Raw genomic sequence first — 22,036 nt, forward strand, 5'->3', positions numbered from 1 at the left:
CACGAAGACGTACTGCGTACAAGCGTTAGGAAAAGTATGTGTTAACACATTGTCCCGGTTTTTCTGCCCCGAACACAATATAGTCATAAAAGTTTATTATTTTAATAATCTTATACCTGTTAGCTTACTGTTAACTTTTTACTATATCAGAAAACCCTTTTCTTATTTCGTGTTCATTGTCCTTACTTCTTACATAGAGCAATCCGTAGTCAGTACTCAGCAAGTCAGTATCTACCGGCGTCCCTCGCGGTATACTCGCGTTAACCTCCGATCGTTGACAGCGACTTATTACGGATTTAAAATATAAATATATTTATTTGATTCAAAGCGATTATGACTAACTCATATACAACGCTGAAAATATTATTGAACGAGTATTATAGGATGTAATATGTATTTTTGTACCGAAGTATCAATTTGTACCAAACTTATAAAAGACGAAATTTTGGTTCAACGATTGTGGAGTCAATTTATAACACTTCTATGGTAATTGTAGTAAGTTTTAAATTATATTATTGATTATAAATTAACCTTATTATTTAAACATTGTGGACGTGAGATATTACAGAAAGCATCCAGTATCCTATAAGTGTATTTATACTACAAAAAGGTCATATCTATATGTGTGTATTGGATAAAAAATGAGCGAAAAAATTGCATATAATTGGAAAATACCCGTAGCAAAATATCAACTAATAAAAATATTTTATTAAATCTAAGTCAGTAGTACAAGCTTACTGAGCAAATAATATGTGCAATCATAAACAAATAAAGTCTGTAGTATGGATTCGTAATCAAGTACACGTTTTGATTCTCTACAAAAATAGTATGATTTGTAAGAACAAATATGATCGAAACATATACCCAAGTCCAAAGCAGATGCTACATATGTTTGCTATTGATGCTTGTGTTTAAAATCAAACTTCACTTCCAGACAACTGGTTTGTTTTTACAGAATAATTGAAACAATATCAATGAAAAGAAAATTGTTATTTTTAGTTATATTAGAACAAGAAATGTTTTCAGCAGTGACTAGTGAGTCATCTACACATTAATCTTGAATCTGTAGAATACGCAATATTTTCAACAATTTACACGATACTCTGTAGATTATCTTTTTTAAAAATTTTAATATGTTTCTTTTAGTGATTTACAGAATAAGACCGACAGATTTTGGATTATTTACTTTTAAGCGGTACTTTTATGTGGTTCAAAAGTTTGTCTGTTTTTCATCATTGTCTCTTTTAAATTTTAACATTAAACTATATATAATTATGCGAATTTAATTTATGAGCCATTTTTGATTTATCATACCATTCTTTCATATAAATACAAGGAAAGTAGGAATTAGTAAAATTGTTTTTAGCTATAAAATTTGATTTTAACGTACCTAAATGATAAGCTATATTTATATAATTTTAAATAACGTATATGTACACGTTTTAGATGGAATAATGTGATGATGACGACAACTACACCATCTCCAAAGTCATCTTTGGCTAAGCTCGTAGTTTATCCTAAGCCTAAACCATTTAAGGTTATGGTGCTAGGCCAGTCAGGAGTTGGGAAATCGGGTAAAATACACATTTTTTTTATATTGTTATCACTACTTATTTAATTAGCGCATTTAGTATAATCATCATTAATAAATTCCAGTAACATAAATTACTAAATTCCGTTTCGTCAATGTGCGATAGAGCTTAACTTTTTAATTAAATGACAACAATGTAATATTATGTGAACATAATAATCTAAATGCAATATATCAAATGTATGTTTGGTCCATAATTAACTCCATTTATCCAATAGTGTTTAATAGGTTTATATTCTATATTCTGTATTTAACGAAATTATTAGTTAGGTTCCTGGAACTAGGAAGCCATCCATGAAATTTGCGTAAATAGCTTGGAATATCTACATCATAACATTACATATTTTTGGTAGTAGTAGTTACTACACATATTTATTATTTTAGCACTTGTAGTAAGATTCATCACAAGACGTTTTATCGGCGAGTATGATCCAGATTTAGAAAAAACTTATACCTACCAAACAGTAATAGATAATGAAACTGTGTATTTTGAAATATTAGATTCTGCAGGAGATCCTCATGTGAGTAAAAGATATTACATTAAAATCTTAAATGAAGTTATAATTATGTTAAACGACAATGACTAATTTTAACCAATTACTATATGCAATAAATAAAATAGACACACAAAACGTTTTTTAATTTCTGTAGTTTATACATTACAGGAAAGCGAATATGTAAATTTAGAAAGTAATATTAGATGGGCGGAAGCATTTATACTAATGTATTCTGTAACGGACAAGTGTTCGTTTGACGAGTGCCATCGCTTGAAATTTCTAATCAATTATAACAAAAGACGACGTAGGCTGGCCTCCTCTATTAAGGTCAGTATACCAAATTATAAGTTACTACGCAACGTTTATTTATTAAATACAGAACAGAATTCCTCTAATTAATTAAAAATAAGAAAATAATCAAGTACATATTAAAAAGTATACTTCTCTCTCTTTCGGCTTTTTCTACCATGCTGCTTGAATGCGGGTTGATGCACATGTGGGAAAACATTTATAAATAATTTATACTTTAAAATAATAAACAGGCATATTAATATATCCAACACGATGTTCGTTAATTTATTATGTGACAGTTAAAGTAAGTTTGTTTACCTAAAAAAAATCGACTTTGACTCTGCAAATTTATCAAATTTATTGAGCTTTTATTATAGTTTGAGTTTTGTAAATGCAATCAATAAAATATCAACATGATTTAATTACAATAATTGTAGCCGAATAAGGCTTTATTAAATTCTATTATACAAATAGCAAAATACCTTCACCTTAATGTTGATATTAATTTTCATTTCAAAATTTACGTTTGAGTGACATGATTTAAGAAGAAAATGTTATGTAATTTTCGTTTTGAAAATATTTTCCGATAATAATGTTTGACTCCTATTCGTTTATAAACCATCCATCCGATTGTGATGAAACTATTGCATGTTTCGTACGCTTGCAAAGGTTCATGTTCAAAAAAAATAACAATACATTTTCGTTTTATACTGACACTTATTCTACCCGTAGGAAGTCACGGGTAATAATGTAAATTATATGCTAAAATTAATGTAATTATGTGCAATAATCGTTTTTAGATATTTTATTTTATTTTATATGTTGTTATTCCATATGTTCACATCAATACTGTTCATATGAAGGTGCGATTTAAAATTAAGTTAAATATAAAATAATGAAGAAGCCATATGAAAAACGTTCGCTTAGAAGTTAATTAGACTGAGACGCGAGTTCTTAATAACCTTCCCTGCTTACAAAGCTCCGAGATTGAAAAAACTAAGAAAATAAATTACGAATTGATAATATTGATGTAAATTTTTTTTTTTTTATGTAACTTGTTTAGCATTTAATTTAGATTTATAACTTCTATTGGAAAAAACGCCTCGTTGACCATGACGGCAATAACTTCTGTGTCTGTGTGGTCTAAGCGTCTGCAATATACTTCTTTGCTATCATATTTTCATAAACACCAACCCACTAATCAGTTTAGTTGAATAAGCTCTAAAACCGTTTTCTTAACCATCGTCCTATAGGACTATACAAGGCTATTGATCTGTATCTACTAATTATAATAAATACATTTCAATGTTACACTGTATTCTCTTTACAGGACAGTATATTAGAAACTCCAGTAGTATTAGTAGGAAACAAAGTGGACCAAGTCGGCGATCGAATGGTGAGTACAGACGAAGGACAACGAAGAAGCAAGGAAATAGGCTGCGTGTGCTTTCACGAAATATCGGTCAGGGAAAGCATCGACCAAGTAAGAAAATGTATACTTTCAATATTTATGTTATTATGCTTACACCCGCGACTACACTTTCATTGTTTTGTTTTTAAACATCCTTTTAAAATGCAAGCATTCATATCATGTCTAGCTATTTGGAAATTTTTGGTTTGCTAGATTGTATTGTCCCTAACACGAAGAAAAAGCAAACTTTTCTTTCACTAGGTCGCGAGAATCTTGTCTTAAATTCAGTTTCACGAAATATCTCACACATACTAAAAGGGGTGAAGTTAAATACAAATTTGTTTAAAGTTCCCTAATTTATTCTCCGAACCATAAACTATCTCGATGAAATAATCATGATGATTCCTTACGATCCTTGCTCCAACAAAGCAACGAACACACTTTTGTATTTGTTATCATTAAGGATTGTAAGTCCATATTTGTTGAACTTTTGAATATACCTATGTTTAATAATGTGTAAGCATACTAGCAAATAGTTCTATGGTATATGGCCATATAGCCTTATAGTAAGTTGTCAATGTCTCATAGGCATTGACACTGTAATAAATAATAACATTTTAAGTATTTCATCAGTGTCGTAAATTTTCCATCCACTATACATTTTTTGCAAATCATACTAACTAAAATTGTATTTTGAGCCTTTAGTCATGGTTCATTTACTCTGCGAAACGAAACATAGCATTACAAGTAATGAATTGCTATTTGGTCTTAGAATACTGATGAGTGGATGGTACTTATCCAGACGAGCTTACATTAAGAATTACCCTCAGTAAGACATGTTCTATTTTGTAGTGTAACTTTGTAAAAAAAAAGTGTATGATCACTTTCTTTTTCGTATCTTCACGCCTATAATATGTACTAATCATATCAATTGACAAATAATTTATTTTGACGAGTTATTATATAATAACCACCTGACTAATGTATATGAGCTCCAAATGAGAGGTTGATATTCAAATGATATCACACCAATTATATTATGTTATCGGCAATATTTCAGTATTAATATAAAATTGTACAGTTACGGGGTAACCTCAAGAATAGTTCAAGGCTCATATAGAATAAGTAATATAAGAGAATTAAATTTCAATAAACTGCTTTATGTTTCATTTTCATAATAAGAGCTTATTTAAAATATTGATAACAATATTTAAATTAAGGAACCTTAATCACCCAATCGAGTATTTTAACCAGTTGTTTGTAAAAGCTGATTGATTTTTAAGCTTATGATCATGTGAATGGAACGTGCCTCACACTGAAACCTGTATATTTTTGCAAAACAATTGTGGTTAGATTAACGCGTCACATATACGTAGCGAATATGTTTCATTTTGTTATCTTTAAATTGAAAATATAAGTACGAAATATTAATGCAAATTTTATCAAAGGGAGACTTGAAGGCAAGAGTTGAAGGTCATTTTCAGCTAAATATAACTACAGCAAATGAAAAGGTATTCTAACTGTTCAATATCAAATTAGTTTCATGGTAAATGTAACTCCTGAATGCAAGGCTTTTAAAATATATAAATACACTAGCTGATACTGCGGTTTTACCCGCGCGAAATTTATGAAACAAACTACCAACCCCCGTTTTACCCCTTTAGGCATGAAGTTTCGTAAATTCCGTTCATAACGGATGTCTACACCCTATAAGGAACCTACCTGGCAAATTTCAAGTTGGTATGTGTTATTCTGATTTAGGATTTCGTGATTAATCAGTGAGTGATATTTCGCTTTTATATATGTACATTTAAAAGCGAATATCTATATAAGATATACTAGGAGATAGATATAAATTGAAGGAAAGGAAAGCCTTAAAAGTTTTTATACCATAATTTCTAGACGTCAGATGTTGAAGTCGTAACTTTGAAATCATTTAATAAGTACTTTTGACGTCTCACTCTGTGACAGATTTATCCGGCGTCAAGAAATATCTTGTATATTTCTGTCAATTGGATGCCTACCTTATATTAATATAACATTTGATAATATTACATAGAAAATAATAGAACAACTAATCAAATTAATCGATGTGGTTAAAAGTTATTTTTATATAATATGGTTAGACGAGCGAGCATATGGTGGCCCATATGTTCGTCCATCAGCCCTGATGGTAACTGGTCGCCACCACCCATAGACACTGGCGCTGTAAGAAATATTAACCATTCCTTTCTTCGCCAATGCGAAATCAATCTTATATGGTGGGTTGGTTTTACCTACCCAGGCGGACTTGTAACAGCAATTATATTTTAACTTTTATAAAATATCTAATATATTTTAATAAAGCAGACGTTACTATAATGATTAAGTCAGAAATTGCTTTACTATGTTTAATTGAAGTACATCATTACTTTGCAATTAAAAATGTAAAATCTCACGCACATATTATTGTTATGACTCACAATATTATCTACGTAAGTATGTTATTCTGTTGGTTTTCTTCTTCTATTAAATAAAAGATGAAAATGAAATTATTACAAAAGAAAACACCATAAAAAAGCATATTTTCAAATAAGCTAACTTCGAATCTTTTTTAAATAAATAAATTAATTTTGATAAGAATTAATATTCCATCAGAAGTTCCATCAAAGTTTCGGCTGATAAATCGGCGTATCGGCCTATCGCTAATTATATAGTAACAGAAAGTTTTTATGGTTGGCAATTTCCAAAATATCGATAGAAACTATCCCATTAGGATATCTATCTTTAATGCACAATCATAGGGACCAATTATATTTTTATGAAATAAGAAAAAATATTGATAATTAATTATCTATCCCACTGCAATTATCCTAAGTCATGTCAGATACTGTTAACATTTCAAGACTATGTATTGATTCATGAACAGAGCCAAATGAACATTGCCGACATAGAGTTTATTGAAAATTATGTTGAACATTCTTAGGCGTGATAAAGCCAAAAATTCTCATAGACAACCCGAAGTTATAGTTAACAATGTTACACTCCCGGGCTTTTTAAAACGTTCCATCAGCCTGCGAAAGTGAAGGAATGGAGAACACACATAGGTGTTTTATAATATCTCCAGAAAAAGCACATATTGTGTATTCAGAAAAAGTCGTAAACTGAACAAAACGTATTAAATAAAATATTCAAAAAAAGAAAATCACCTGTTATCTGTATAATTAGATAAGAGTTGTAAAAAATAGGACATTTAATTTTCAGGTATGGAGTGTTTTCCGTGACGCTCGTCGTTTCTGGCGAGTGGGCAGCAAATGGTCGCGCGGGCGCGTTGACGCTGACTTGCATCCTGCTGCCCTGGGCCGACCACTCTCACGTGCGATATCTGATACCGCTTCCGAAACAATTACTAGTGTTAATCCCACGTTTTGTAAGTTGTTCTCGCATCGTTACACTCAAACTAAGAGAAAAGTAGTCATATTAGGCGTTGCACAAATACATACGAAAACGTTTTGTTGATATCTAACTTAGTCAGGAAATAAGAGACGAGGAATGATATGTTGGTTTAATAACAAAATTAGTAAATTTCTTCTTTCTTTATAACAAGCAGAAGAAAAAAATAAACATAATGTAAATCTTAAAAAATCTAGGCATGAAATGAAACGTATATAATATGACATCCATAAAAATTTAAATTATTGCGTGCCAAGAGATGAAGGGCCTCTGCTATTCGAGCTTCATGTAAAACGTAATAAACACAAGAGATGTCGTTCGTTTCTAATATCACGAAACATACACCCACGCAAAACCAATTTCGTATTAAAAAATTTAAATATAAAATACCAATGAGTTCCTTCGCAATAAAAAAAATATCGGAGAGAGGGCCGAGCCCGGCGTTTGTTCTATTGGAAATATCCTCCTGCTTAGATTTTTTTTAATTATTAAAAGTTTTCAGTATAATATAGTCTAGATAGTTAAATCCACGTTTACGCTAAATATAATGTTAATATACTCTACTACATATATTCGACATTAACTAACCATCTTATATAAATAATATACTTTTCTAATAATAATAATTTATTTTTAAATACATGTGTCTTTACGAACTATTTTAACTTTTCAAGAGGGCCCTGTATGAGTTAATTTTGTTATGATGATAGTAACATATTTTAGCGTACAGTGTGACCTTCAATGTTTAAAAATTAATAACGACGAGTTCTTGCTTATAATTAAAAAAACGTGAGCGAATGTTAACATTAATTTTATAATGTTGATTAAAAAATAACGTCCCATACACGATATTCGACTCTACCAGTCTGCAACATTCTCCAAAAAGCTATTAAAGCTAACTCTACCCGTTGGTGTTTTATAGTAAAAACCATGACATCGATAAAATATTCTGCCGCATATCGCAGTCAATATCTCGTTTTAAGATATATTTTTTTAAACTCTATACTTTTCTCATACGCGAATATTTTACCTCTTTAACTTGTAACATTTTTTTTAATTAAAATTTTAGACCAAAGTTACTTTAGAAAATAATAGTTTTTCTATGAAGTACGCGTCAATTTGTATGTAATGAATCAAAACGACAGACAGAGTAATTCGAATGCAAAATATAAGCTGTCCTAATTTTTTTTTAATATAAGATGAAATTATTAACTCAACTCAACTTAAAACATCTTTTTTTCAATGTATTTTAATATAAAAAACAAAAACTTTTGTTAACGTAGATACAGAAAACAGTAGGTATAGCTTACTTTTAGCGATTGGCAACATATGTAGCTAATCTATTTAGTCAATTACTTAACGTTTTACCCGTCTCCGTTTATATTCTGCTTTTTTGAGCAGATGTTTAATAGTGATACTCTAGTATATCCTGATATATATACTTACTTTTGTTTTTCTTCAGGCCGTCGATTTACAGAAATGGAATTAGAAGAAGCAGCCGGCATTGTACGTAGTGACTCCACGTCATCTTCGGGTCATTCTGAAAGTACGGACAAGTTTCGTGCTCGCGCGAGTACGGATTCTCGTCTTCCGCCTAGACCTGAAAGACCAAGGCATCCCGCCTCGGTCCGACCTCATCCTATGCCTGTCAGGAGAATGAGTGTGTCGATGAGAGGGAACAATACTAGTACATATTCAATTTTCTAATATAGCCATTCAAAGCTAACTGAAAATATAATGTTACCAATATTTAATTATTGATTCATGCTTTTCATGAAATTTACTGTTAATTAAAATATTATATTAAATATATTGATTTCGTTGATCACCCTGTGAAAATCGTATGATCATTTGGTATTTGGATAAAAGCGCTTTCGTTCCAAGTAACAGAGATTTTTATTGTATAAATTGGCGATTATAATATTTGACCAAAGAAATGCTAACTATTTTATTTATTTTGTCACGTAATATATTCCTTAGCATCATAGCATTGCATAATAATTTAAAATATTTTTTGTGTACATCATAAAAACAGTGGTGAATTTACCAGCAGGCAGACTCCAGCATCGCACGGCGCGAGCACGGCGCATTGTACATATAAAGTTTCCTAAAAATATTTTATACTTATGATATTACCAACTCATTTTATACCTTATACATAACTATCTACAGGTCCAGATTTAAGGGAGGGCAACTGGGGCAACTGCAGGGGCTCCTAAAATAGAGGTTTCGACGAGATAAGAATTTTAATGTAATATATGTTTAGATATCTAGGTATAGTCAAATTATAGTAATAGTCATTTTATAGTTTTGCTGTATTATAAACAAACCTTACTAGATTTTAGACCAGAAATAAAATTCTTAAAATTAATTTATAAAAAAAAAAACTAGGGGCCCCACTTTTCTGTTGCCCCCGGGCCTCCAGAGCTCCAAATCCGATCCTGACTATCTAAATTGTAAATCATCCTGTATGGATGAAATTATTAAAAATAACAATACAATATTGTCGATCATACGTTACGTGTTCACTATCATTTGTTTTTAACTTAGAGCTATGGTAAAAACTAGTATGTAAAAATATAATTAGCTCAGGGTGGTTGTTAAGGCGACTAGACTTAAAAAGGATGGGCAGATTAATGAGCTGATAATAATTTGACATCAGATCAATAGTCACCACACAATTCTACGCTATAATATCTAACGAGTAATTAAATCCTACATATATATCCAGTTATATACCTGTCTCTTATAGAAGTCAAAGTAAAAAAAACATGTTCAGCATAAAATACCTATTGGAGTACAATCATTTTCTGACATGTATCATATACTTGGACCCACTAAGGAACGCACTGTATCTACTACTATACGTTATATATAAATATATATATTGGTTTATTACTTAGTCCCTTAGAAAATAAAAAAAATAAATATAAATATAGATTTAACTAAATATAATTCTTTTACTTTTAGAAAAATATCATAAGAAATAAAATGGAAGTACAATTATATTATTAAAATTAGTATATTAGTTGTTTATAAAAATTACTATATATATAGAGTAACTACAGAGTACTAAAGTGAAGTAGCTAAATATAATTATATCCAAAATATATATTTTATTACTAATGCTACGTTTTTTAAACTACAGTTAGGTCAGCTTACTTAGCTGATGTACCTAAGTATTAACAAAACAACTTCGATGGAGAGTTGTTTCGCATAGGAATAGGCAGACGTAATCAGATTGTTTGTAGAGAAAATTCATATAATCATTACATAGTATAAAACTTCTCTAGTATATTTAGTGGCAGCATTGCACCCGTGCGAAGCCGGGGTGTGTCGCTAGTTAACTATGAATTAAAAAATTTAAACCCTTTTTTAAAATTAACAACATCTATTTATATCTATGTAACGTCATCCATGTACTTATATACACGTACAAATGACTGATGGCAATACAATTATTAAATAATTTTGAAAAAATAATATTATCGCCAGGATCGCCAAGATAACGATACGTATACAGCTTAGCAATTTTTTACTTTTTATTCCTGGCTAGGTTTCTGAGTCTGTTCATCTCAAGTTCTATGCATCATTGTTGCAATATTGTTTGCCGGTTAACTTTGTAATACTAAAAAACTTCAAAAGCCCCCCATATTGGATTAAGAGTGATGTCAGAATATTGTTTAATGATTCTCGGCAAGTCCTTTCATTTGATACCCATATTGCATAAGTGCATAAAAAGTAACTATTCCGCTTTCTTGGGTGTTTCGCAGTATGGATTTGGAATGACGTCACATTATTTTTCCAGTTACTCTCAACAATCCCTTTCATTTGATACCCGTATTACAGAAATGCAATAAAAATAACTATTCCGCCATCTTGCATTGGATTTAGAATTACATAACACAGTGTATCCTGTATTATCCTCCAAACTAAATGTGTATACAAAATTTCAGCTTAATCGGTTAAAGATATCTGCTTCAAAATTGAGTAGCAAGATTGCACCCGAACAAACACACATTGCAAGTTAAATAAAAGCTTTTAAAAATAGAAAGAACTTGTTGTGTTGAACTTAAGGGTTGTCGCTACGTACTGCCCAGTGTAGGTACCTAAATGCTATTCTTTAGCGCCTTTTTTATTTTATTATTCTTATATACTTTTGTTAGAATATTTGTTGTAAAACGTTGTTATAGCGTTTTATGGTAGGTAAAATATTATCATAAACTACCTCTTGATTTCCACCAAACAGTTTAGATTTTATAAAACTTACTTTTCCTTATAATATGACAAGTTCTACTCTATACGATGAATTTCATTGGCTTGATTACATACAGCGGAAAATTAGCAAATTGTAATTAGCAAATCAGAATCAGTAAGCTTGACCAATGCTAATAAATCTTACTAGGTGCATATTCTATTACTAACTTTACGCGAAACGTCTTTTAAAATTTTCTATACCACTGCTCAGAGAAAGAAGGAGAGCTAGACTTAGTACTTTTGTAGACTTTAGTTTCTTAATATATTTAGATAATTTGGAAACTATACGTACTAGCATATTCGCTAAGATTAAATCAAATATATGTATCTACTTACTGTTTACGTAGATTTAAACAAACCACTTCAATCTAATGTTTAAATATGCATATAAGCACGTTTGTGAATTGCTTATAAATTACAAGATAACATTTGCGCCTGAATCACCCCCATAAGCAATTGGATCGCCCACACCTTAAAGTCCCGTATTTGGACAGGCGTAATGGCCTTTAGTATATTCAAATAAAATAGCTACTGTACACACCATGACCGCGTGGAATGGTAATTTAATTATGAAATCAAATCAAAATATACTTTATTCAAGTAGGCTTTTACAAGCAATTTTGAATCGTCATTAAAAAAACTATATTAAGTGAATCTACCACCGGTTCGGAATGTAGATTCACTCCAGTACAGCGGTACAGTATTTAGAAAGATGCTAACTGACCGTAGGGAACTAGCTAAACTACCTAGATATTTCTGTAATAATATATTATAACTAACAAAAATAAATATATATATCAACATAATAATCATAACTTATTAAATACAAGAACATATACATACCTACGTATGTACAATACAGGTTTAACTATAACTTAATTTTATCACTATTTATTTCCTCATGATTATCGGTTATTCATTGTAGCACTACTACATTTTCTTTTTCATTACAACGATTAAAATCTTATAAAAGGAAAGCGGCAAAACTAAAGTTCCACCAGAATTTTATTACAGAAACGAACACCTTGTCCAAGGAAGAGGATATTCTACTATGTTTAAAAAAGTACTTCAAAATATTAATTATCCTTATAAAAAGTCACTAAAAATATATTTCGGCAAAATAAACACGCTTTCTTGCCATTAAATTAATTTAAATTAAATTTTAAACATTTTTATTTCCGCTAAAACGCTGTCAGTAATTTTTTTGACGTCAGATTGTTAAAAACAACAGTCGTGTATGTACGACCGGTACCTACTCATTCAACGTTAACATAAATATTTGGTGTTTTTTTGGGAAAATAATGAATTACAATCGCTATCGTTGGAGTGTAATGTACAAATATTAGCATTAAAACTCTAGAAAAGTTGTTTATCAAAGAGCCAGATGGTATTGAAATGACCGTTTTTGCCTATCTGATGCCACATCATGGCGGCCAGTGTTCTAGGTCACGTGAAATGAAGACTAAAAATTACGACTTTTAATTTTAATATAATAAATTAATAATACGCTTTTATCACTCAATATCTATTTATTTATTTAATTCTCGAATCTCTAACAAAAGATACACACTAAATACATATTCTTAAAATTAAACAATATAAGGGTTGCAAGTTGTGTGCTCCTTCAATTGTAGGAGACCACAGCATGCACTAAATAATAATTACAATTAAGATAAAAAGTGAAAAAAAATATATACGTAGCAGTAAAAAACAAATATAAATTAGTAACTTAAAAATTAAGAATAGCTTATTAATTAAATATTTTTTTTGTGTTAGATAAAGAGTTTAGTTAGACACACTCTGAATTTGGACAAACTGTAACGATGAATATCGAGGTAATTATTATTTCTAGAAAATATGTTATAGTCTACAAAGCCTTGGAACAGCAGCATAATGGCCTAAATTTTAATTGCAATGAAGGAATATTAAATAAGTTATATGCTTTTATACGGGGCATACGAGAAGGAGCATTAACTTGAATCTTTTGCAACAGATTACTCCATGTATTATTTTGTACAGATCTGTGATATGTCTACGATTTATAAAAGAGGTCATGTGATAATATTTAAGTCTGTCGTTATAACTCGTGATGTTTTTAGCCTGTAAATCGCTGTAAGAAAGATGGTAAAGAAAGCGTTTTTGAGCTTTTTCTAATCTATTGATGTGGACATCATACTGTGGATTCCATATAATGCTATTGTATTCCAGTATGGGAAGAACTAGAGTCATGAATATTTTAATTTTGGTAGAAATATTCTTGAAGTCCTTCATATTACGGAGTATAAAACCAAGAATTTTAAATCCCTTAGATACAATATTAAATATATGTGTGTCGTATCTTAGTTTAGAATCTAAAGTAACTCCATGGTCTCGTATACAGTGCAATGGTAAAATTTGTTGTTTGTTAATATAATATTTGTTTGGCTCAGCCTTTATATTGCGGGTAAACTGTACGTAGTGACATTTTTTTTTTATATTAAGTATCATATTGTTAGCGCTACTCCACATCTTCAATCTGTTAATGTCTTCTTGCAATTTATTTACATCAGCGTTTGTAATTATAGGCTTCATTAATTTAAGATCATCGGCAAATAAGAAATAGCTTGCGTGGTGAAAATATGGGGTGATGTCCATCAAAATATTTAAGTATATTTCTACATATATTTTAATTTTTATCAAATTTCATAATTTATTTTTCACTACCGATAATACCCTATTGACTTTGCGGAAACGTAAACTTGGTGTTTACAATTTTTTCTGTACTACATGTATTTATGCAAAGTTCGTCATCAGAATTAAGCATCAATTAAAAAATATAAAAGGACCTAAAATTGATCCATGTTGAACTTTCCATTATATGTATGAAAACTTGTTGAGTTCTTTGTCTCAATAAGATAAAGATATTTGCCAACAGTAAAATATTCAGCCTTATCTATATGACAAAATCTCGTGTGCTAAACAATCGAACATCCATACATCGTATCACTACTTAGTATAAAACAATGTCGCTTCCTGCTGTCTGTCTGTCCCTGTGTATGCTTACATATTTAAAACTAAGCAATGGATTTTGTTGCAGTTTTTTTTAATAGATAGAATGATTCAAGAGGAAGGTTTATATGTATAATACATGCGTAATATAGTAGATAAACACATGTCTATCTCTTACAGATAACTCACAATAACCATTTTATCCTTTACTTGTTACAAGAAGTAATAGCTTATTTACGAAGTGATTTTAAGCAATACGGCATTTATCCTTATCCAATTAATTACCTTAAATACATTGTGCATTTAATTTAGATCAATATGACCATTTACTTATTCTTCTCTTCTTATTCTATCTTTTATTAGCTACACATCGGAATAAATGTACTTCATGTAATTTAAATGAATATTTTCGAAGATAATATAGATTTAAAATGCACTGATATAGCGATTTGTATTTTCTAATGACAAAAAAAGCTGTGAATTGTATATAGTTGTTATAAAGACAAATTCTAAAGCCGCATCAAGGATTAGAACGATCTCTAGTATGAAATAATACTATTCACCAAAATAAACAAGAAGTTAGTATTAATTATACTTATAAAACGCTTAATATACCGTCCTGTTTTCAATTCTAAATAGTGTTAAAAATTCACTCCATTTGAATAAACCGGAACACCCATCTGTTAAAACTCAAATGCTGTATTAAGTATGTTTGTTATTATTTAATCGGCCGAATACCAAATACGGTATATTAAAATACCATGTAAGTATGTTATTTTACCTTTGTAAACTAAAATTAAGTTTTTTTTTTTTTTATTTTCATTAGCAGCCTGTAATTAAATTTAATAATGTCAAATATTATAAAAGCCTTGCTATAAATTAATAAAAATATTAAAAAACCATGAGATTTGCAGATATCTATAATTATTAATTATATTATTTTGTATTTTATAAAGGAAATTTAAACGACACATCTCAAAATATGGAATCGGGAATTAGATTTGATTCTGTCCAGCGCGACCTGATAGGGTGTCATAGGGGTCATGACCTGCCCCCCCAAAATCGTACCTATGCCTACGTCAAATTGACAAACTTTCTAAAAATTTTCTTTTTACGACAATTGATAAGGAATTATCAATTTATTAAATTTTCGTAAATTGAGAATCATTTCGACTAATTGTCAAGGAGGCATAAAATCTTGGTTGAGAGAAAGCACGTTATCCATAAGTAATGCTAACTAATAATATGTATAATCGACTAGTTTACGAATCAGATTAAAATACTTCTATATGTTATATAATTGTATCAACTCTATAATACTTATTAATTTATCAGAAGTTTTTTTGGACTAAAATCCAATTTAATGAAGATGACAAAAAAGTCGTTGCTGCGACCGCTGCTCTATTGTATCAATTAATTTAACCATATTTGCATTTTATATAAGAACGTAACATAAAACCGTATTAATAAACTACCGACGGATCACTTATAACTCTCAATGGTAAATAATACAAACCGCAAAAAAGAGCTACCATGTAGGACTGAGTACCAATAATTTCCAGTATGGGTTGAATGGCGCTAGCACGCAAACTGAGCGCAAAGCGGGACCAACATAAACTGGTATATTTCTAATTTCAGACATCATTAAAAAAATATCATAACTTTATTTTCTTTATTGCTTTTTCAAGCCTTTCTTTGTGACAATAATGATCTTTATTTACATCATGATCGTGATCCCTTAATCTGTAGCTGGAACAGGTGTTTGGTATTATTTATTTATTTTTGTTTATGAGAGCAATATCTGTACTCTAGTGTATCTAGTAGGTATACACGTTTTATTACCTTTTTACTGAACAAATAATAATCATAATATTACGTAAATACTTGATCATTAGGGTGAGTGTATAAATAGTTGTATCTATTAGTCTTAGTTAACAACTATAAAGAGGTAGGCAACAAGCGTCTCGACAATCCGAATGGAAAATTTATGATTTCCTAAGGTCAAAAGACCACACCACGTGTATAGATTAAATTTATTACAATTAGTTGTGTTTATTTGTTTATATTTTAAAACGAAAGCACCCTCTTCCTGACCCAAGCAGTAAGCTTGATATAATAAGGAAAAAAAATAAACACAAGCAATCATGCAACTGTAGTTTTTAAATTATATACCATTATAGTTATCTACATGAATGACGACTGGATATTCGCGTATAGCCGAATTAACAACATTTGGCTAGTAAGAATAATTTGATTAATTTGTATTTGCCTGGTTTGATTTTTTGTTTGATTCAATAGTGATAATAAATACCTAAAACTATAGGGATTTTATTTTATTTTATAATATTCTGCTTTTACCCAATTTATAATTAAAGTGTTAATCGGTCGAATAGTGTTTTAGTATTCAGTATTCAGTCGAATACAGAACAAAAGGCCGAATTATAAGTAAGAAGTATCAACAAAATACTTTTTTTGACTTTTATTAGTTACACATCGGAATAAACGTACTTTATACGCCCATTGAAAGTTAATTTTATATAAATTATATTTTAAAAAATAAAGCCGATCATTCAAAACCTACTGAACCAATCAAGTCTGAAACAACTGAATAGATTTTCTATAGTCACAGATAAGTACACTCTCGATCAAACTAAATCAAAATCGGTAGATCCGTTTAAAAGCTACGATACTATAGACAAGCATAGGTTTAAAGTTATAACATCACTATTTTTCGTTCGGGTTTTAACATTAAATAATATCATTAGCATACACAATATTTAAAAAACGAAAAGTTGGGTACCTTATAATTTAATCACGATATGATAAAATCCTAAAAATAACGGTTTCAGAAAATAACCTACTTAATATTTATTTATTTTAATCATCTATACTTACTTCTATATTTTATTTGTAATGTCTCGAAATATTAGTAAGCACCAACTGTTTCAACTATTTCGTGTACAAAAATATTCTTGTTATAAATCTTTTTTATGTAGTTTTGGCATTGTGCTAATAATAAGCAATAAACTAATTGGCACAGCTCGTTCAGGTGTCTCAGTATTTCAAAGGCTAGTAAAAAATGATGATCTTGGAAATAGACTGAATTGTAAATAATATAATTAACGAAGAAAATACAAATGCAAGTATAAAATACTGAACACACAGTATGAAGTAACAAAGTAAAAAAATGTTTTTTAAGAAAAAAGCTTTGCATTACATGCAAACGCGAGACAATAAATGCGTTTTGACAATAATCTAGACTAAGAAAGCCATTCATTAGTGTTTTAACTAAAATGCGTTTATTTTAATTTAAACGAGTTTAATTGTAATTTACATGTATACATTACCTATTAATAAGAACTCTAATAAAAACCTACCTATTAATAAAAACTCTAATAATAAACCCATTAAATATTCATTTTTGATTTAACGAAGTTAATTGGTTACCTACTTAATTTACATTATATTATATAACTTAAAAAAATCGAAAGGTATGTATTTTGTATTAACATATAAACATTTTGTAATTATTATAATGGTGTTGTCACCTTTATCATGCTATACGTAATTCAATTTATCAAATATATATTATCTGTTAAATACTAATAAATAAATAGTGTTCCTATTCCTAAAAAAATAATTAATAAACTACCAGACTTACTTTATAGAATAGATCACATAATTATTATAACGAAAAACAGCAAAACTTTACACTAGACTATTCAAAAGTTTGTTTTTATTGGTTTTTTTATGAAATGATAAAAATAAAATAAAAAACTACTTTGTAATAGTAAACAGTAATTGTAAAACATATTACTCATAACATTTTTTATTGGTTTCTAAAACTACTTTAAAAAATAAACGTAAACAATAACATATAACATAATATTAATTTTTTTTCAATATATTATATAACAAAATTACGGAATAAAGGTTAAAGTTACTACTAGATACTTCATAAATCAAGTCGAGGATGTTATTATTGAAGACACGCCATCTTGAGCTATGTTTGTCCATTTGCACATGCGTTTCCACGCGTATAATGCATGTCAGACGTTAACCGCGTGTTTTTGCGTTACGAGCCTTGCAGTACAAAGGTCATGGTTGTTTACGAAATATGATTCATTAAAGGAATGCCACAAATATATCCAGTAATCCGAGAGTAATAAAAACAAGATTAATTTATGACTATATATATATATATTCAGCTTTATGTAAGTACATGAAATCATATAAAATATTATAAGTTATGACTATTTAATATTTTTTGTTCCTAATGACTACATAGTCTAATCTGACTTATACGGTCCAGGATTGAAATCCAAAGTCGAACCAGTAAATTAAAAGTTATTGAGTCTTGCTCCTGACGTATTGTGTCGAATTGCGGTCCGACCTATGATAGTTAGGCCATCGAGCGTGCACGTGTGTTAACCGACACTTGGGCTTTATAATATTTTCTGTACATAGATGGATGCGATTGTCAGCCTGCTGACGTTGAGGTAAGCCGCCGTGGAAGATATTCGGTCAGAAAAACTATCATAAGTGTATTTGTTACATTAAAATAATTAATTACATTTATTAATTTTCGCCCCATCGTATAACATCATAAAGACTTTAGAAATCTTGAATTACGCTGTTTTGATATTTTGACGTGTATCTTCTAAAAGTCATAGTTTTTCTAGTTAATGTCATATTCTGCAATAAGTTTCGACTTAGTTTTTACAGAATAGCTCGTTTTACCAGTGTTGGTCACACTAGATTATTAAGAAAACTAAATCATATTCACAAGAAAGTAACAATAGACAAAAAACGAGCAGAAGTAACTAACTACTATGGATTCTTTATTTCAGTCCAAATAATGAATACAGTATAAATAAATGTAGACTTTTATGCCTTTATACTGTGTATCGTTTTAACGTTGCTCGTAAATTAATAATGCCGTTTTTACTCAACATTTGTTGTTACAAAGAGATTGAAATATTTGAAAAAATGAAGTAATTGGGTGTGAATCGAGGTGTATTATAATTCGATAGACAGGACAGGAGAACGATACTTACTTATTCAAAAATATAACTTTCTAACCTCAACTTCAACAATATTCATATGTAGGTACATACGCGTGCAATTGGACCGAAGACCTAGCAAGATTTAAAGTGAACATAACACATTCACAAATATACATAAATGCAATCTATGTTTTAAAACTGATCAGATCGACATATATGTCGAAAAACATTTAAGTAAGTGTTATAATTTTATTTGTTATTTATTTTACAGAAGGGCCACGTGATTTCCGTGAGACCACAGAAGCATTCAGACCATTCCAAACAGGGGATTAGCGTAACCAGGTCGCCACGTCTAACCTACTGCGTATATGCTCTATTTATATCCCATTTGGATACGCTTCATCCTACATCCCTACACTATTGCAATTGCATCTGACAATATGCAACTGCGTATATTACTCAATAAAGTACCGGCTCTATTCATCTATTACACTCGATGTTCGACTACGTTTACTGTCTATGGCGCTACACATACGTTAAAGGGCTCTTTATATTCATGCACCTAAATAAGAAGAAATATATGTATTATTTTAATGAATTTAATATACCTATACCTTATAACAGCAATTACGACGTTATTGACATTGATATTTTTTACCTTGAAAATTTCATTTTATGAAAGTAAGAACACTTCATTCAAATATCATTTATTTGAAAGTATTAACATTTAATTTTATCTATTTAATAAATCTTATAAATATATTAGATTTATCAGTAATTAGTTTGGGAAGACAATAGTGTGTTATGGATCATTTAACAAATTTAATATATGAGTGAGATTGTTTACAGAAATATCGTAAAATATTATGCGCTACAATTAGTATGCATTAAAATATCTATTTTGTTTAAAAGCAGATAATTACAGAGAGAGAATCATCAATCAAGATGAGTGAATTTAATGATACTTTGGTAACAATGTGAATATAATGTTACGTGGTTTTACTGTCGCCGATACATAGTATTCAATGATTCAATGTTGATATTAGTACTGTTTTAACAATAGAAACATAATAAGAACAAAAAGAAAACATTACATGTGTTCGATATAAACTTCGCATCGTTCCCACTATGGAGGATGCCGCCGTGACACATGAGTAATGAATATTTTATTGCCTGTTGTTATACTGCCCACCAGATACTGCATTCGACTGACTGTAAGTGTGACACTAGATTCAGTTATTTTATTTGTCACTGACTTAGGGTCCCTGTCGTAAATCAAACGGGGACTTAAAATGGTTTTCAATACTTTGTAATATTTATTTATTCTATGTTTGATTTAGTTTGCGTATGTTATTTTATGTAAAATGTATTTAATTATATGTTTGAAATATGATATGATAATTTTATTATCTAAATATATAAGCGATATATACGAGGAGCGTGCAATGTTCACATACTTTACTTACGCAAATAGCATTTTCTCATATTTTTTCCTAAATAGTAAGGAAGACTGGCTAACCCGATAGAAAGTGGTAATCGCCGCCTAAAGACGTTGGCCTCTAAGAAATATTAGCAAACCAACCTCGGAAATCAAGATGTTATGTGTTATGGTGTTGTGGCTATAGTTACACTGGCTCACTCACTCACCGCTTGGCACTAGAATATTACCTACCTAGACGGGCTCTAGAGGTCTGGAGTCCCTGGGGCAACAGAGGGCAAATAATCTTTTCTATCATTCTTTTAATTCTTTATAAAAAAATTAACAAATAAATAAAGATAATAAATATATAATAATAATAAAATACAAGTATAATAATCGTAAGTATATTTAATTAAGAACGTCTACTCATTGGAATATATAATATACTTATATAATTGGTTTTAGATTCATTTTGAGTGGGTCTCTTTCTTGGGTAGCTTCAAATGCGCTCGCACTTTGGCCAGGTCTCCCAAAAACTAAAATACTTATTTAGTTAATAGAAAAAATATATTTAAAAAAAATACAAATTATGTTCATCGCGTATTTTTATCATTTGCAAATAAGAAAGAGCGTCCAAGTAGAAGGATGGAAGATAATTTTGAACCCCACAAGTAATCAGAACTCATTGTGCCATTCGTAGACAGTGTCCAATCATATCACCGTAATTGCATGTTGTATCTGATGCACACGAAACGCGTACTTGACTCTGGAAACTTAGTCTGTAATTTATGTGTATCAACACGCAGCCACAAATAATCGTAAGAATATTACGCTGCGCAGACGTCGGTCAGATTATACAGATGAAATATTAATACATTTTGAAGTACGGTCGCCGAGTGTAATAAAAATATTCGTTTGTTCATCGAAACAGATTTTAAACACAAATTTGACGGCAGCTCAACTTGTAAAATCGAATAGAGCTTCTATAAATGAAGTCGACACTTACATTATTCGCAGATTTCTGTTTCAAGTTAACATAAATAAATAATGTCTGCTAGAGGCTCATTTGCCCGCTCGCCGTCGTAAACTCTCCTTTCTCGGGATTTTATTATTATAAACTTATATGATGTTAGCATTTATGAG

General features: G+C 29.9%; 1 protein-coding gene across 2 annotated transcripts; it reads left to right on the forward strand.

Annotated features, from left to right (window-relative positions):
- Positions 1-229: 229 nt before the first annotated feature.
- Positions 230-9,024, forward strand: LOC113397414 (ras-related and estrogen-regulated growth inhibitor). Of its 2 annotated transcripts, none has more exons than XM_026635736.2 (7): positions 230-495; positions 1,447-1,574; positions 1,976-2,112; positions 2,257-2,415; positions 3,710-3,862; positions 7,034-7,199; positions 8,685-9,024. In XM_026635736.2, exons 2-7 carry the CDS (start codon positions 1,460-1,462, stop codon positions 8,927-8,929), a joined length of 975 nt encoding a protein of 324 aa, XP_026491521.2. In that variant the 5' UTR covers positions 230-495; positions 1,447-1,459; the 3' UTR covers positions 8,930-9,024. The 2 variants fall into 2 exon arrangements, with proteins under 2 accessions (XP_026491521.2, XP_026491522.2); XM_026635737.2 differs by having other exon boundaries at positions 230-486.
- Positions 9,025-22,036: the final 13,012 nt, after the last annotated feature.

Source organism: Vanessa tameamea, chromosome 3, assembly GCF_037043105.1.
Source record: "Vanessa tameamea isolate UH-Manoa-2023 chromosome 3, ilVanTame1 primary haplotype, whole genome shotgun sequence".
NCBI lineage: Eukaryota > Metazoa > Arthropoda > Insecta > Lepidoptera > Nymphalidae > Vanessa > Vanessa tameamea.

What these genes read in the sequence shown, in the direction of transcription:
- LOC113397414 (XM_026635736.2), top strand. Translation starts at nt 1,460, where the DNA reads ATGATGACGACAACTACACCATCTCCAAAGTCATCTTTGGCTAAGCTC. An exon ending in ATTCTGCAGGAGATCCTCAT is followed by an intron (nt 2,113 to 2,256) that starts GTGAGTAAAAGA and finishes TATACATTACAG; the next exon opens with GAAAGCGAATATGTAAATTT. An exon ending in TCAGGGAAAGCATCGACCAA is followed by an intron (nt 3,863 to 7,033) that starts GTAAGAAAATGT and finishes TTTAATTTTCAG; the next exon opens with GTATGGAGTGTTTTCCGTGA.